The sequence below is a fragment of the Microtus oregoni genome, unplaced genomic scaffold (assembly GCF_018167655.1).
Source record: "Microtus oregoni isolate MIOR12 unplaced genomic scaffold, Mior012 000077F_ref0000221, whole genome shotgun sequence".
In the NCBI taxonomy this organism is placed as follows: Eukaryota; Metazoa; Chordata; class Mammalia; order Rodentia; family Cricetidae; genus Microtus; species Microtus oregoni.
Genome location: NW_024544029.1, coordinates 5,313,209 through 5,329,311, shown reverse-complemented (window position 1 = coordinate 5,329,311; position 16,103 = coordinate 5,313,209). Strand labels below are relative to the sequence as shown.

General features: G+C 47.2%; 1 protein-coding gene across 5 annotated transcripts in view; it reads left to right on the top strand.

The window, feature by feature from the left end:
* The window catches only part of Dip2b (disco interacting protein 2 homolog B), a 186,819-nt gene extending 171,278 nt beyond the window's left edge, over positions 1 to 15,541 (top strand). For all 5 annotated transcript variants that reach the window (XM_041642505.1, XM_041642503.1, XM_041642501.1 and 2 more), the window contains 5 exons: positions 723 to 780; positions 2,872 to 2,946; positions 5,553 to 5,730; positions 8,405 to 8,528; positions 11,302 to 15,541. In XM_041642505.1, the coding sequence (XP_041498439.1) occupies positions 723 to 780; positions 2,872 to 2,946; positions 5,553 to 5,730; positions 8,405 to 8,528; positions 11,302 to 11,554 (688 nt within the window). In that variant the 3' untranslated portion in view covers positions 11,555 to 15,541. The remainder of the gene's footprint in view (positions 1 to 722; positions 781 to 2,871; positions 2,947 to 5,552; positions 5,731 to 8,404; positions 8,529 to 11,301) is intronic.
* The last annotated feature ends 562 nt before the right edge of the window (positions 15,542 to 16,103 follow it).

The window sequence follows — 16,103 nt, the reverse complement described above, 5'->3', positions numbered from 1 at the left end:
GTGTCTGTATGTCCCTGTGTCTGTATGTCTGTGCAGGCCAGAAGACAACCCCAGGTCTTGTTACTCATTTACTCAAGGAACATGCACCTTGTTTTGTGAGACAAGGCTCTCTCTCTGAGACCTGTGGCTTACCAATCCTGCTAAGCGGGCTAGCCCCATGGAGACACTGGTCTCCACTTCCCAGCACACTTGGCTTCTTACATGATGCTGAGGCTGATACTCATGTTCTCATGCTTATGCAGCATTCTTGCACTGGAGAGATTTGCCCCTCTTCTCCAAAGACTTCACCATGCCTGAAACACTTGTGTAGCAAATAGGGCCAGGATGTTGTTAACACCCTCACCAAAATCTGTCTGACATAGCATCAAGAATGCAGAGTGAGTCGGGCGGTGGTGGCGCACACCTTTAATTCTAAAACTCGGGAGGCAGGGGCAGGTGGATCTCAGTGAGTTCGAGGCCAGCCTGGTCTACAGAACTAGTTCCAGGCAGGACTGTTACACAGAGAAGCCTTGTCTCAAAAAAACAAAAAACAAAAACAAAACAACAACACCACCAAAAAAAAAAAAAAAAAAAACCAAAACCAACAACAAAAAAGTGCAGAGTGTAAGCAAGCCCTGCTCTGCTGGGAACAGATGGTACCACTTAGAGGCCTTGCAGAGGCAACCATAGTGATGAACCCAGTTTTAGAAAGACTGCATACATTAACTGCTATTTCTCTGCAGGGTCCGACTTGTGGAACGGGGTGCCCCCCAGAGCCTCCTGCTCTCCGAGTCTGGAAAGGTACTCTATTCTGCCAGCTGCTTGCGGGGGGGGGTGGGGGGTGGGGGGTGGGGGGTGGGTAGGCTGAAGCTTGAGGGAGAGCCTGAGGTTAATTCCACAGTCTCATCTAAGTGGATGGCTTCATTCAGCGTACATGGTCATGAAGACAGACGTGCTCTCATCTCCATATTGTTTAGACCCATGGCCTGCCATTCTCACTGATAAACCAGCGAAATGTGTTCGTTGTGTACAAGTGCATAGATAAGCAGCACCTAAAAAAAGTCAGTTCTATATCAACATCAAAGTTGAAAGGCAAGTCAGGAGGTGCCAACTGTGGGGGAGCAGAGCAGCTGTGCCTGTGCAGGGAACATACTTCATCACTTCATCCCTGTCCTCTCCATCCTCACCACTTCATCCCCATCCTCTCCGTCCTCATCTTCTCTGTCCTCACCACTTCATCCCCGTCCTCTCTGTCCTCACCACTTCATCCCCATCCTCTCCATCCTCATCCTCTCTGTCCTCATCACTTCATCCCTGTCCTCTCCGTCCTCATCCTCTCCATCCTCACCACTTCATCCCCATCCTCTCCATCCTCATCCTCTCTGTCCTCACCACTTTATCCCCGTCCTCTCCATCCTCACCACTTCATCCCCGTCCTCTCCATCCTCACCACTTCATCCCCATCCTCTCCGTCCTCATCACTTCATCCCCGTCCTCTCCATCCTCATCCTCTCCATCCTCACCACTTCATCCCCATCCTCTCCGTCCTCACCACTTCATCCCCATCCTCTTCATCCCCATCCTCTCCATCCTCACCACTTCATCCCCATCCTCTCCATCCCCATCCTCTCCATCCTCACCACTTCATCCCCATCCTCTCTGTCCTCACCACTTCATCCCCGTCCTCTTCATCCCCATCCTCTCCATCCTCACCACTTCATCCCATCCTCTCCGTCCTCATCACTTCATCCCCGTCCTCTCCATCCTCACCACTTCATCCCCATCCTCTCTGTCCTCACCACTTCATCCCTACCCTCAGCATCTCCACCACCCACATGTCCCTCTGCCCTACACTGTCCAGACAGAGAACAGGATTGTGATAACCTCTCAAGCTTCCTCCTAGACATTGTGAGGCACAGATAGAAGAAAAAGTCAAAGGAGATCTTACTTAATCTATCCAGCAGATGTCACCCCAGAGGAAGCCGACGTTAGTTTTTCTGCTGTGTGAACTGCTTGTGTGGACTGTGCCATTAACTGCCTCATGTCGGCAGTTGGGTGCACAGTCTTCAGGAATGTCATGTCATGAGGGCAGGCTGAGGCTCAGGGAACTGTCCTTTCATTCCCTTCCTCCCGGCTTTAGATATTTACGCCCTGGTAGCCAGTCTCAGACTTTAGAGACCCAACCCAACAATTTCAACAAGGTGAGACGGGTGACCAGAACGGCTGGCCAGCCCACCTGTCTTTTTGCCCAGCTACGTCCTTGTACATACTAAGCAAGCAGCTCACTGCTGAGCCACAGTCCTGACCCCAGATAAACCTTCTGGAAAGCCTGAGCCATTTGCTCATCAGCACTTAGTTTCTTTTCCTTCCTGAAGATAGAAGTATGACGTCTCTTGAGATGCGAGGGCATGGGGTCCTTCTCTGTGTTCTCGCTTCTGCAGCTCCCCAGCCTGTAGCCCCCATTGACTATGGTGTGGTCTCCAATTGGGCTCCCCTGCTGTTTTAACTTTGGAGAAGATTTACCCAGAAGGGTACCAGTCTCACTGTTGTGACCCTGGGCAGAAGTTTTTCATCCTCTGAAGAGATGGCAGTCTGCGTCTGCTTAAGTTGGAGAGTGGAACTTATTGGTCCTTAGGTCTCAACCAAAATGAGGAATATTGACCAGGGACAAACAGAAAAGCACATCAGGGCACCTTGAGTAATGGCGGCTCCTGCCATTTTAGTCCCAGAGGTAAAGGCTCAGGTCCTAGAGGTCATTGGTTATTTTGCGGGGCTGGTGGTTGAAGCCAGTCCTCAGGCATGCTAGATAGGCTTTTGACAGTAAGTGAAGGCACAGTCAGAGCTGGGAGCTTTGACTGAACTGAGCATTTGTCTTTCTCCTTTGATTCTTAGATCTTACCTGGAGTAAAAGTTGTTATTGTTAATCCTGAGACCAAAGGACCTGTGGGAGACTCTCACCTGGGGGAGGTAGGTGTGAATCTCATGTTCACTCTGAAGTCAGGACTCTCACCTGTGGGAGGGAGGTGTGAATCTCATGTTCACTCTGAAGTCAGGACTCTCACCTGGGGGAGGTAGGTGTGAATCTCATGTTCACTCTGAAGTCAGGACTCTCACCTGTGGGAGGGAGGTGTGAATCTCATGTTCACTCTGAAGTCAGGACTCTCACCTGTGGGAGGGAGGTGTGAATCTCATGTTCACTCTGAAGTTAGGACTCTCACCTGTGGGAGGGAGGTGTGAATCTCATGTTCACTCTGAAGTCAGGCCTCTCACCTGGGGGAGGGAGGTGTGAATCTCATGTTCACTCTGAAGTTAGGACTCTCACCTGGGGGAGGGAGGTGTGAATCTCATGTTCACTCTGAAGTCAGGACTCTCACCTGTGGGAGGGAGGTGTGAATCTCATGTTCACTCTGAAGTCAGGCCTCTCACCTGGGGGAGGGAGGTGTGAATCTCATGTTCACTCTGAAGTTAGGACTCTCACCTGTGGGAGGGAGGTGTGAATCTCATGTTCACTCTGAAGTCAGGCCTCTCACCTGGGGGAGGGAGGTGTGAATCTCATGTTCACTCTGAAGTCAGGCCTCTCACCTGTGGGAGGGAGGTGTGAATCTCATGTTCACTCTCATATCGGTAGCCAAGATTTTAAAGATTTTAGGAACCACACTACAAGCAAACAGAACTAGATTGAATGAACTCTACTCCCTCCATTGGGAATATCTATTTTTTCTGGAAGGGGCAAAAGGAAGAGGCTGATGATCAAGACTGGGTAGAAATAGTCTCAGGTTTGTTCACTACCATCCCCTTAGCTAAAAGCAAACCAGCCAAATGCTACCTGTTCCCACCTGTGAAGGGTTGGAACCAACAGGAGCCATGTTTATACATTTTTTTTATAATTTATTTATTATGTATACAATGTTTTGTCTGAAGACCAGAAGAGGGCACCAGATCTGTTACAGATGGTTGTGAGCCACCATGTGGTTGCTGGGAATTGAACTCAGGACCTCTGGAAGAGCAGTCAGTGCTCTTAACCTCTGAGCCATCACTCCAGCCCTGTATACATTTTGTTGTTGTTGTTGTTTTGTTTTTTTGAGACAGGGTTTCTCTGTAGCTTTTGCGCCTGTCCTGCAATTAGCTCTTGTAGACCAGGCTGGCCTTGAACTCACAGAGATCCACCTGCCTCAGCCTCCCAAGTGCTGGGATTAAAGGCATGTGCCACCACCGCCCAGCAACGTGTATACATTTTTAAATTCACATAAATGTTAAGAGTCCACCCCCCAGTGTCATACTTCTTCTAACAAAGCCACACCTCCTAATCCTTCTAATCCTTTTAAATGGTGCCACAGATATCTGAGCCTATGGGGGACATTCTGACTCACACCAGCACAGCCAGTGACTAGCCTGTCAAAGCTGGGCAGGCTGCTTTCTTCCCTAGACTTGTTTGCTGAGCTTTAATAATGATGACATGCACCTCACAGAAGGAATAAATGCTGTCATATTTGAACGCATTATCCCTGTATCTGCAAAGCACAGAAACAGTCTCTCAAGTTTTCAAGAAACCTAGTGGTAGCTGGTACTATCCTAGATGACAGCTGCTGGCCTGTTAACACTGTGAGCTCAAGTGCCCTGGCATCCCCAGAGCATGGTGCCATGGTTACACCACACGTGTAGTAGTTGTGCTTTAGTGTCTTTGTGGGACTCTGAGCTGGTGAGAATGAACCCAGGGGAGCAGTGCAGCCTAGTGGTTAAGAGTCCGGCCTCTGGTGCTAGCCACTGGTCTTGGGGCTCCTTTGTAGTCCTGCATCTTAGAGGAGTTTTTGTTGTTGTTTTGGGGAAGGGGAACAGTTTTAAGACAGGGTTTCTCTGTGTAGCTTTGGAACCTGTCCTGGAACTCACTTTGTAGACCAGACTGGCTTCGAACTCACAGAGATCCACCTGCCTCTGCCTCTCGAGTGCTGGGATTAAAGACATGCGCCACCACTGCTCATCTTGGTTTTTTTTTTTGGGGGGGGGGTTTGTTTTGTTTTGTTATTTCGATTACAGACGTTTTTTAGACTTTTCTTTCTCCCTGTATGGTGAGAAAGATAACGATGTGACTGTCTCAGAGCTGACAGAGTCTGGCAGGAAGTACATGCTGGCAGATATCAGCTACTTACTGTTGTGCTTGCATTGTTAATATGAAAATGAGATTTAAAAAGAAAATCTGAGGCCTGGAGAGATGGTTCAGAGGTTAAAAGCACTAACTGTTCTTCCAGAGGTCCTGAGTTCAATTCCCAGCAACCACATTGTGGCTCAAAACCATCTGTAAGGAGATCTGCCCTTCAGCATACAGGTAGACAGAACACTGTATACATAATTAATAAATAAACCTTTTTTAAAAAAAAAGCATGCTGGTTGCTGTTTCAGAGGACCCGGATTCAATTCCCAGCACCCACATGGCAGCTCACAACTGTCTATAATTCCAGTTTAGGTCCAGGGGACCTGACACCCGTGGCAAAACACCAATGCTTATAAAATAAAAAATTTAAAAAATAAGTCCCACAAGAATTGAACTGACGTCATCATCTTTCCTCTTCTTGTAGATCTGGGTGAATAGCCCCCATACAGCTAGTGGCTACTATACCATCTACGATAGTGAGACTCTTCAAGCTGACCATTTCAACACCCGCCTGAGCTTCGGTGATGCTGCGCAGACCCTCTGGGCCCGGACAGGATACCTTGGGTTTGTCCGCAGGACGGAGCTTACAGCAGCCACTGGAGGTAACTTCCACCCCTGTTCTCTTCCCAACTTCCTTGTTTGCGTAACACTGGCCAGGCTGTTCCACCCACCTGTGGAGTATAGAGTCCCCCTCTGCGCCCTGAGCACATAATGGAGTCACATAGCCCTCTGAGGACTGTCAGGAAGAGAAGCCCTCTAGACTGTGGCAGGAGCGCCCTAGAACAGGATACTGGAGCAGCTTGTAACTCCAGTCACAGCGGAACTCTCTCAGGGCTGACACCAGTGCTGAGCAAGCCTGGGATAACTAGCTCTTCCTCGTCTCTTCTCCCCTGGCACGCCATTGAGTCCTGGAGAAACAGAAACATCCTTTATCACTGAGAGCGAGTTGGTTTTGTTTTTTTTTTTTTAATGGTCTTACTACATAGCATGACTGGCCTCCAACTCACAGAGCTCCGCCTGCCTCTGCCTCTAGAGTGCTGGGATTAAAGGCGTGCATTACCCTGCTTGGCCTGGGAATTGTTTTGGAAGTGGGTCAAACCTGCTTTTTGGCAACACTCAGAGGAGTACCTAATGTCGTCCTCTGCCCACCCAATCATCCTGGCTCCTCCTCACTGGCACTGGGAGCCACTGCAGAATTCTCAACACTAGCTGTATTTGTACACTGAAAACACCATGAGCTGTAAGGCCTCAGCCAGACCACACCATTTCTCCTGATCTGAGCAGTGTGTATCGTTTCTTCGTAGTTCTTGGGGAGATGAGGGCTGTAGTCCTTGACCAGGTGACAGTGAGCGGCCACTCCACTCTAGTAAATGTCAACATGGTGTCCTCTGCCTCACGGAAATGATGTGCAATTCAGTGCTGTGTGTGGTGCATTCAGTGCTGTGTGTGGTGCATTCATTCAGTGCTGTGTGTGGTGCATTCATTCAGTGCTGTGTGTGGTGCATTCGGTGCTGTGTGTGGTGCATTCGGTGCTGTGTGTGGTGCATTCGGTGCTGTGTGTGGTGCATTCGGTGCTGTGTGTGGTGCATTCGGTGCTGTGTGTGGTGCATTCGGTGCTGTGTGTGGTGCATTCGGTGCTGTGTGTGGTGCATTCGGTGCTGTGTGTGGTGCATTCAGTGCTGTGGTGCATTCAGTGCTGTGGTGCATTCAGTGCCAGCACGGAGGGCAGATCATTCCTCAACGGGTTGCCTTGTTTCTGCTGTTATTTCATCATCAGAAATCTACTCTCATCAGGAAAGTATTGCAAACGCTACCTTCCTTCTGTGTGCTTGCTGGGTTGGACCTGGCTGGTCTCTGTGCCCTGCAGTCTAGAAACTGTGGTGCATGACCACTGCCCCTTTGTCTCAGGCCCTCTACTTCCCCTCCTCTTCCCCTCCCCTCTCTCATATCTGGCTAATTCTTGTTCATTTGTCAAAACTCAACCATGGCATCAACATTCTAGAAGCTCTCTTTAAATCCTTGATTAGATTAGGACTAATGGGTCTCCCCAGTTCCTCAGATTTTATGCCTACGCCTGCCTTTGTTGTTGTTGTTTGTTTTTCAAGACAGGGTTTCTTTATAGCTTTGGAGCCTGTCCTGAAACTCACTCTGTAGACCAGGCTGTACTCCAACTCACAGAGATCCACCTGTCTCTGCCTCCCAAGTGCTGGAATTAAAGGTGAACACCACCACCATCTGGCTATACCTCTGCCCTTCTTACCCTTAACTTGCTATAGGGATATTCCTGTTTGTATCTCCCCCAGTTAGGTCTTTTCAAAAAATATTTTTAGTTGCTAAGCTAATTATTGTATGTATATATGCTTGAGCATGAGACGGGAGGGGTGAGAGAATATGTGTGTGATTGGAGGACAGTTTGCAGGGTTGGGTATTCCTTCCCCGTGTGTATCCTGTTGACAGGTACCTCCATCTGCTGAGCCGTCTCACTGGCCCCTATTTAGGTCTTCAGAGCAAGACCCATGTTTTGTCATTTGTGTCTCCCTAGCACTTAGCACAATTGCCATCACATAATAGTATTAACAATGGCTATTTTTAGCACCTAACAATTACCACACACCATATCAACTACCTTGCAAAATCATTTAATTTTTTTTTTTAGTTTTTATACTAGTGAAATGGCTCCGCTGTTAGAGGATTTGCAGCTCTTCCAGAGGACCCAGGTTCAGTTCCCAGCACCCACATCAAGTGGTTTTCAACCACCTGTAATTCCACCTCTTCTTCTGGACTCTTAGGGCACATAAACACACAGAGACACCTATTCACACAATAGGAAACTAAAATCATGCTGGGTAGTGGTGGCACACGACTTTAATCCCAAGGGTGGCAGAGGCAGGTGGATCTCATGAGTTTGGGGCCAGCTGGATCTACAAAGCAAGTTCTAGGACAGCCGTGTCTGTTACATAGAGAAATCCTGTCTCAAAAACCAAAAAAACTTAAAAAAATTGTGTGTTCACGCATACTACCACACAGATGTGGAGGTCAGAGGCCGACTCTGTGGAGTCAGCTCTTTCCTTGCACCGCTGTGTGGAACGTGCTTACCAAGCCGACTCCATTCCAGACTAAACAGTATATCCCTTATAGCAGCTATTTAACCTCATCTCTGTCCATGGAGGCCCAGAATCATAGCCAGCTGACTGGCAACATCAACCCTGTGCTCTTAAGGCCGACACTTTATGGTATTTAGTGGGCGTCTGAAGCATGTTCTCTTCTTTCTTTCAGAGCGCCATGATGCCTTGTATGTTGTGGGTGCACTGGATGAGACACTGGAACTGAGAGGATTGCGGTACCACCCAATTGACATCGAGACCTCCGTGTCCCGAGTCCACAGGAGCATTGCTGAATGGTAATCCCACACCTTTTTCTCACTGTGACTTTAGTTAATCAGCCATTTAGTCCAGTTCTACCTAACCAGAGTAGGGAAACATGTGAACCACTTTCCATCGTGCTTCCACGTTCCACTGTGGCCACCAGAGCCTGTTCACCAGAACCCAAAAGAACATGGAGGGAAGCTGTGGGCTGAGTTTGTTTGTAAGGGTAGACTCTCATAGGTAGAAGAATTAGCAGGTCTCCTGCCTCCAGGAAGTCAGTATAATGTGGAAGGAAATAACTTTAGGCTCAAAAGACCCAGTTTAGAGACTCACCTTGAAATTGCTAGGTGGCCCAGAAGGTCAGGTGTTTAGCACTAAGTCTGGTGACTTGAGTATAGTTTCCAGAACCCCCACTAGTTGTCCTCTGACCTCTACATGTGAGCTGTAGTAAACACATATGCTTCCTCTCTCATGAATTATAATGATAAAAATGACTGATAATAAAGGCTCACCTTCCCATACTTCCTTGTTCTTCCCAATCACCAAAAGGCTCAAATCAGCCTGTGCTTTTTAAACCATCAGTGGGAAGCAGGTGAAATCGCTGGGGTTGCCATCTCAGCTGGTTTTCTCATTGCAGGAACATACCTGCATTTCCCTTATCAGGGATTAGCCGACCTCATACTGACAGAAAATTCATTAGAATTAACACTGAGTTTCACCTACTAGTTGTCATTCTGGGTTTTTGTTTATTTTTGTTTTTAACTTGGGTGTCTGTGTGAGTATATGCCACATGTACAAAGGTACCCATGAAGTCCAGAAAAGATGTTGGATGGCCTGCAGCTGGCCTCGCAGGTGATTATGAGTCACCCAAAATAGGCTCTGGAGTCAGAGCTCTCATCTTTTCAAGCAGCAGCTAGTACGCTTAGCCACTGAGCCATCTCTCTAGCATCTCATTTTTGGTTTTATTTATTTGTTTTGAAACAGGGTCTCTCTCTATAGCCCTAGATATCCTGGAATTATCTTTGTTCTCTTTGTAGACCAGGCTAGCCTCAAAATTAGGTGATCCACCTGCCTTTGCCTCCCAAGTATTATTCTGAGTTACTCTTTTTTTGGGGGAGGGTGGTTTCGAGACAAGGTTTCTTTCTCTGTGTAGTCCTGGCTGTCCTGGAACTCGCTCTGTAGACCAGGCTAACCTTGAACTCACAAAGATCCACCTGCCTCTTGCCTCCCAAGTACTGGAATTAAAGGCATGCACCACCATGGGCCGGCTTATTCTGTGTTTTTAATGTGTGGTGTTTCTTCCCTGTTTAACTCCTTTGTCCTTGTCCGGCTTGTCCCTTGTTGCGTAACCACATTTTCTATGATAGCGGCTCATACTTTCCAAATACTCCTTTGTCTAAAGATGTCCTTGCTGGGCATGCCAGCCTGTATTTGTATGCCAGCACTAAGGAGGGTGACACAGGAACATTTGGAGCTGTTCTGTGCTACCCAAGGAAGAGATCCTGCCTCAAAACAAACACACAAAAAAAGGGTCTTCATGTTGCCTGGGTCAGAATCTTTCTCTAGACCTAAACCAGACTGATCAAGGCAAGAACGTCTTTAAATGAAAGGACTTCTGTAAAACATGTAGAGAAGCTGGTGTCAGAACTGATTTTATATATTTGACTTTATTACAATTAATTATTACTTCTAGCTATCTTTACTATGGGATTGTTTAAAAAATCTGTTTAGCATTGTAAATGGAAAGCCAGCCCATCCCTTCTGACTGAGTCGTCTGCTCAGTGGGAAGTGTGTCCCTCACAGTACTTTCACACAGTGGTGACGTTGCAAGCCACAGAAACTGTGTTCAAGAAGGTTTAAGTAAACCAGGCCTTGGCAGTGCACACTTTTAATCCCAGCACTCGGGAGGCAGAGGCAGGCGGATCTCTGTGAGTTTGAGGCCAGCAAGGTCTACAAGAGCTAGTTCCAAGACAGCCAGAGCTACACAGAGAAAGTCTATCTTATGGGGCAGTAATGTCAGACATACTGGCTCACGTTCGCTAGAGAGACCCTGTCCCAAACAGAGAAACCACACTTAAGCTCAAGAGTAAATGGGAGGGACACCTGGCTCTTTTTACCTCTGTAAAGATTGCGTCGGGACAAGGGACAGGTGGACAACGAGGGACCGCTGCCTCCTCTCTCTGAAGCTGTAAGCACCTGTATTGATTCCTTCTTTCCTGAACAGCTGCTGTGACACCCTTCTACCCAGTCCCAAACTCTCAGACATGTGTGTTCTCAGTTCAGGCAGTGCTACACTTAGAAACTGCTGGAAGGCTCGGCTAGTCGGCTGTTCACATACATGGCTGCTGGCCTCTGACATTCAGGAGAAAAGATAGTTCATGGGGGATGGGCATCAATCTCCAAAGACCAGGCAGGGCTGGCTAGCGGTAAAGGCACTTGCCAAGCCCGATGACCTGAGCGGGATCCTCAGAACCCGGGAAGGAGCCAACTGAGCTCTCCACCTCCATGCGCATGTGCACTGCCCACACTGAATGCCGAAGAAGTGTTTTAAAGATGAAGAGGCTGGATTGATGGCCCATCAGTTAGGAGCACTTCTGCTCTTGCAGGGGATGTGGGTTCTCTTCTCAGCACCCGTGTGGTAGCTCACATGGAACCAGCTGGAACTCTACTTCCAGGGGATCAGACAGTCTCTTCTGACTGCCTCGGGCTCTGTATGTATGTGTATGTAGGCCAGCAGCCATACTTGTAAAATCAAGATCCTAAGGATTTTTAAAGGATGAATGTTAACTGGGTGTCATTGGATTTCAGTGCTGTGTTCACGTGGACCAACTTGCTCGTGGTGGTGGTGGAACTGTGTGGCTCTGAGCAGGAAGCACTGGACCTGGTTCCTCTGGTGACCAATGTGGTTCTAGAAGAACATTACCTCATCGTTGGAGTTGTGGTTGTGGTGGACCCTGGGGTCATCCCCATCAACTCCAGAGGAGAGAAGCAGAGGATGCACCTCCGAGACAGCTTCCTGGCTGACCAGTTAGACCCTATATATGTGGCTTATAACATGTAGCCAGCCCGTAGGGGCCGTCCTGAGTGTCAGACAGACTGAAGACCCGTGGCTGGGGGAAGGCTTGCCGCTAACATGAAGATGGCTCCAGTGTAGCCTTCATCTCATCTTGTGGGATTCTGCAGTCACAGAACACCCAGGAAAGGGGAATTCTGTGGTTGCAACGAAAACATGTTAGCAGTGCGTCAGACCTGACTCTGGCATCTGCGACAGCACGTTACTAAAGCAGTTACATGCATGTTGCATTTTCCTCAACTGGTATACATACCTGTATTTTTACCTAATGTTTTAGACTTTTATAAGGGAGTTTAATGAATTCATATGAAGGGGTAATCTGTGTGCACAGTTCCCCACTCTGTACTGTATTTTGCCATTTTCCTGTAGTCAGGTGTTCTGCGAGGTTTCTTCAATCGAAACCGCCAAGCTTGAGTCAGCCCATAGCAAATCAGACGATCACGTGAGAGCTGCTCTGTACGGCTAGTTGTCAGTCACGAGCATCTGACCCGTGTTTAAACGTGTAAATAAGAGTGTGCATAACTCGGCTAAGGAGCTGAGCAGTCGGCTCGCCTAACTGCAGCTGGTGTAGCCCGAGCTTCCACCGCCCGGTGTGGTAGGACTGCCTGGCCCAGCAGGGCAGCGCCTCCTGTCTGCACGAGAGCTACCTGCATTGGTTTTCAAAACTTGTATTCCCAGAATTAGCTTAAGCTTCTAAGGATTCTTTAACCCATTCCTCTGAGCTGAGAAAAAAAAAAATCTCATTTCGGGATTTTAGAGGTAGCTAAGATTCATCAATTCCTAACCTACTCTACGGAACCATGGTAGTTCACTCGGGCCAGTGTTGAAACTCTCCGCGTTTAGAGTGACTGTGGATAACTGTGAGTTGTGCTCTTTCCATGCTCGGTATCTGCAGATTACATGTAGAGCTTCCCCTACCCAGGAAAACTGAGGAGCGAGCTCATGGACTGTAGGCCACATGTGCACATCTTAACACTAACCAGTCTGGGCTGCCAGGATAGCCAGCCGGCTCCTCGGAAACAGGGAAGTCTGATGTATGCAAGAAACTCTTTTGAAATAACTGGTGCCTGGGCCACACTCAGTGTGGGACTGAGTTTGACCTTAGGCTCAGTTCCCTTTCTTTGGTCTGAAACTTCATGTATTTGAATATAGTTAAATTTTATTATTTTTTTCTTACAGAAATATTTTTAAAAATTAAAGAAAACTTCAAGTAAAAGAATTAACCTGTTAAGTCAGAACGGTTCTCTTTGACCCGTTCCGGTCTATTGTGTAAATATTTATTTAGACTATTTTGATAATACATGTTATTTACCCCACTGTAACATCCTGTAAACTAAATGTGTTTTTAAGCAATTTGTAAGACTTGTAATTACCCTAAAAATAAGGTTTATTAAGCAAAGACCAGATTCTTCATCAGGGCAGTACTCCTGGGTTGCCTTCAAGCTCATGACTCAGCCGCTATGGCCCCTTCTCCATATCCTCATCCTCCCGGCTCCTGCTCCACAGAAGGAGGACCTCCAGAGAGAGCTTCTACTTCAGGACCTTTGCATTCTGGGTAGGACTGGTTTGCATGTGATGAGGGAGGTTTTGGGGTGTACAGGAAAGGGGTGTCTCCTGGGAAGGGTGATGTCCCATCCAGAGACCCCTTCATCTACAAAGGAAACAGCCTGCTTAATTTAGAAGTCTTAAACTGTTTTGCTTTGTTTATTTTTTTTGAGACAGGTCTTTCTACATAGCCCAGGCTAACCCTGAACACCGTCCCCGTGCTGGGATTGCAGTCATAAGTAAACTCTTAAACCAGTTTGTGATGATTTATTAAGCAAAGCAGGGGCCTGGTCAACAGTTCTATGTCAATAATCTGCAAATTCTAAGTTATCATCTTGAATGATAACTTTTTTTTTAATTTTGATTTTTTTGAGACAGGGTTTCTATGTGTAACAGTCCTAGCTGGCCTGGAACTGGCTCTGTAGAGCAGGCTGGCCTTGAACTCATGGAGATCCACCTGTTTCCCAAGTGCTGGGTTTAAGGGTGTGAACCACCACAGGCGGCTCTTGAATGGTAACTCTTACAAATGCACATTATTAACTTGGTATCACCAGTCAGGAACACATTGCAGTAAATGTAATGTGAGCCACATCTCTAATTTCAACTTCCCTAATAACCACGCTTTAAAAAGAGCTTTCATTGTGTAACGCTAGCTGCCTCCTCCCTCTGTGGACCAGGTTGGTGACAAATTCACAAAGATCTTCCTGCCTCTGCTTCCTGAGTGCTGGGATTAAATATGTGCGCCACTGTACTACCCATCTGAACACATCTTCTAAACATTTCTTAAAGAATATGGCATTGATTTTAATATATTTACTAAAAGTACTATTTCATTGATATAAAATTATTGAATTTTTTTTAATTTTGGAAATCTTATGTGTAGTAAACATGTTTTAGTTCAGACTAGCCACTTCAGGCCTCAGTGACCAAATGTGACTAGTGGCTGTCATCATTCCTTCACACACAGGACTGTAGCCTGGTCATCTCACTGTGACCAGCTCTCAGTACTTAGGGTGATTGTCAAGTTGTCATTGCCAGGTCGTCTTTTTAAAAACGATGCTGGGGTGGAACATAGGACCCATGGTGAGCTCACCCTTCCTAGCCCAGGCTGGCCTGGAACCCCTGCTCTTCTTTCCTGTCCAGAGTGCTAAGATTGCAGCAGACCCTTTCTGACCATGACTAGTCTCCCCCGCCCTCCCTTGCTTTGGGCCCATCCCCTGAACCCAGATTGTACTAGCAGAGAACAACTGAGCGCTTCCCCTGGGAGCCTCATCACTGCTCCCTCCTCGATGGGCTCTGCTAGACCCTGCAGTAGACCTTAACAAGAGTTTCTCCTTACACAGCACTGGAAACTTCCTGGCTGAACTGACAGTGAAAGCAGCCTTGAAATGAAGTCTGTCATTAACAAATCAAAACAGCCTGCAGCCCTGCCTAACCGCTGGACATGGGGGCTAGGCTGAGCCTAGTTACACAAAGGAAAACTCTTTTTTTTTAGTTTTTATTTTGTGTTTATGTGTGTATAATAGGATTTTACTGTATAGCCCCTGCTGGCCTCAAACTTGAGGCTCTTGCCTCAGCCTTCCAGTGGCGAAATTACAGGCTTGTGCAACCGACCACACTTGGCAAGAGCAATCTTCTCATCTGGAAATCTGTGAGCTTTTGTCTGGCCCTCAGGAGAGTGACTGAGATGGAGCAGCTGCACACATGCCATCCTGTGCATCTGAGCTTTCAGAATGCCCACCATGCCCACAGAGACCCTGTTCTCCCCAGTACAAGTCCTTCAGTGTGCGGTCGTACAGATTCAGCTGCTGAGAACCAAGCCTGTCTCCTCACTGTAGTTCTTTGGCAGTGCTTGCTTAACGCTCTCCTGGAATCCCAAGGGCCTGAGGCCTTAGGCTCCTGTTAAGGTCTTTGCCCCAAGCATGGTGCTCAGTATCTTGGCCAAATAAGTTACTTTCCTTGAATATCCGAGAATTTTAAAGTAAAGCAATGGGGACTTATTCCTCTTACCCTGGAACTCCAGTATAACTAACTGCCTTAGAGTGGTCCATGTCATGTTTTCATGTGAAACCCAGAGTGTCTGGAGCCGGCGGCTGCAGTCCTCCATATGCACAGTAGGCCTTGGCTTTCACTCAACAGTTCTGACTTAGACGTGTGTAGGATGGGCAGTAAGATTTGTCCTGAGGAAGAGACTGCAAAGACATGAAGTTTTTAGTCATAAATGCTGTTTTGTTTACTTTCTGTCAAGGTGATATTTACCCCTGTCAAATTCAAACTATAGTACTGTGTAATTATGTATAAAGGTTTTTTTTTATTTATTTGAAATTAGATTAGATATACATTTTTAAATTTAACATCTGGCTGGACAGTGTTCTATTAACTCATTGAATGTGTTTCCTTTGTCTTGTGTTAATAAATATTGATGCTTGATTGTGTTTAATCCTTCACACATTTTGCTTATGTGTGTGTGGTGTGGGGACTGAACCCAGGTCTCCTGAAGGCTACACATTCGCATTCACTCTAGCGCTTAGCCACACCCCTTTGGGGGACCTACAGAAGGTGACTGCGGTGGCCCAGCAGAGAGCTCCAGAGCTGTGCCCTGAAGGCAGCTGGGGCAGGGCACAGTAGTGCTGCTTTGTAAACCAGTTGGGTTTCTTTTTCTTTCTCTCTCTCCTCTTACTTCATTTTGTCTTTCTTGGTTTTCTTAAGAAAGGGTTTCTTTGTTTAACAGTTCTGGCAGTCCTGGAACTCGCTTTGTATTCTAGGCTGGCCTCGAACTCAAAGAGATTCGCCTGCCTCTGCCTCCTGAGTGCTGGGTTCAGACGTGTGTGCCACCACTGCCCAGCTTGGGTTTTGTTCTTAAATATTATTTTACTATTTTTGATCTTTGTATAAGTGTTTTGCCTGGTTTATGTATGTGCACTGAGTGCATGCCTGGGAAGGCCAGAAGGTACTGAGTCCCATGAAACTGGAGTTAAAGATGATTGTGAGC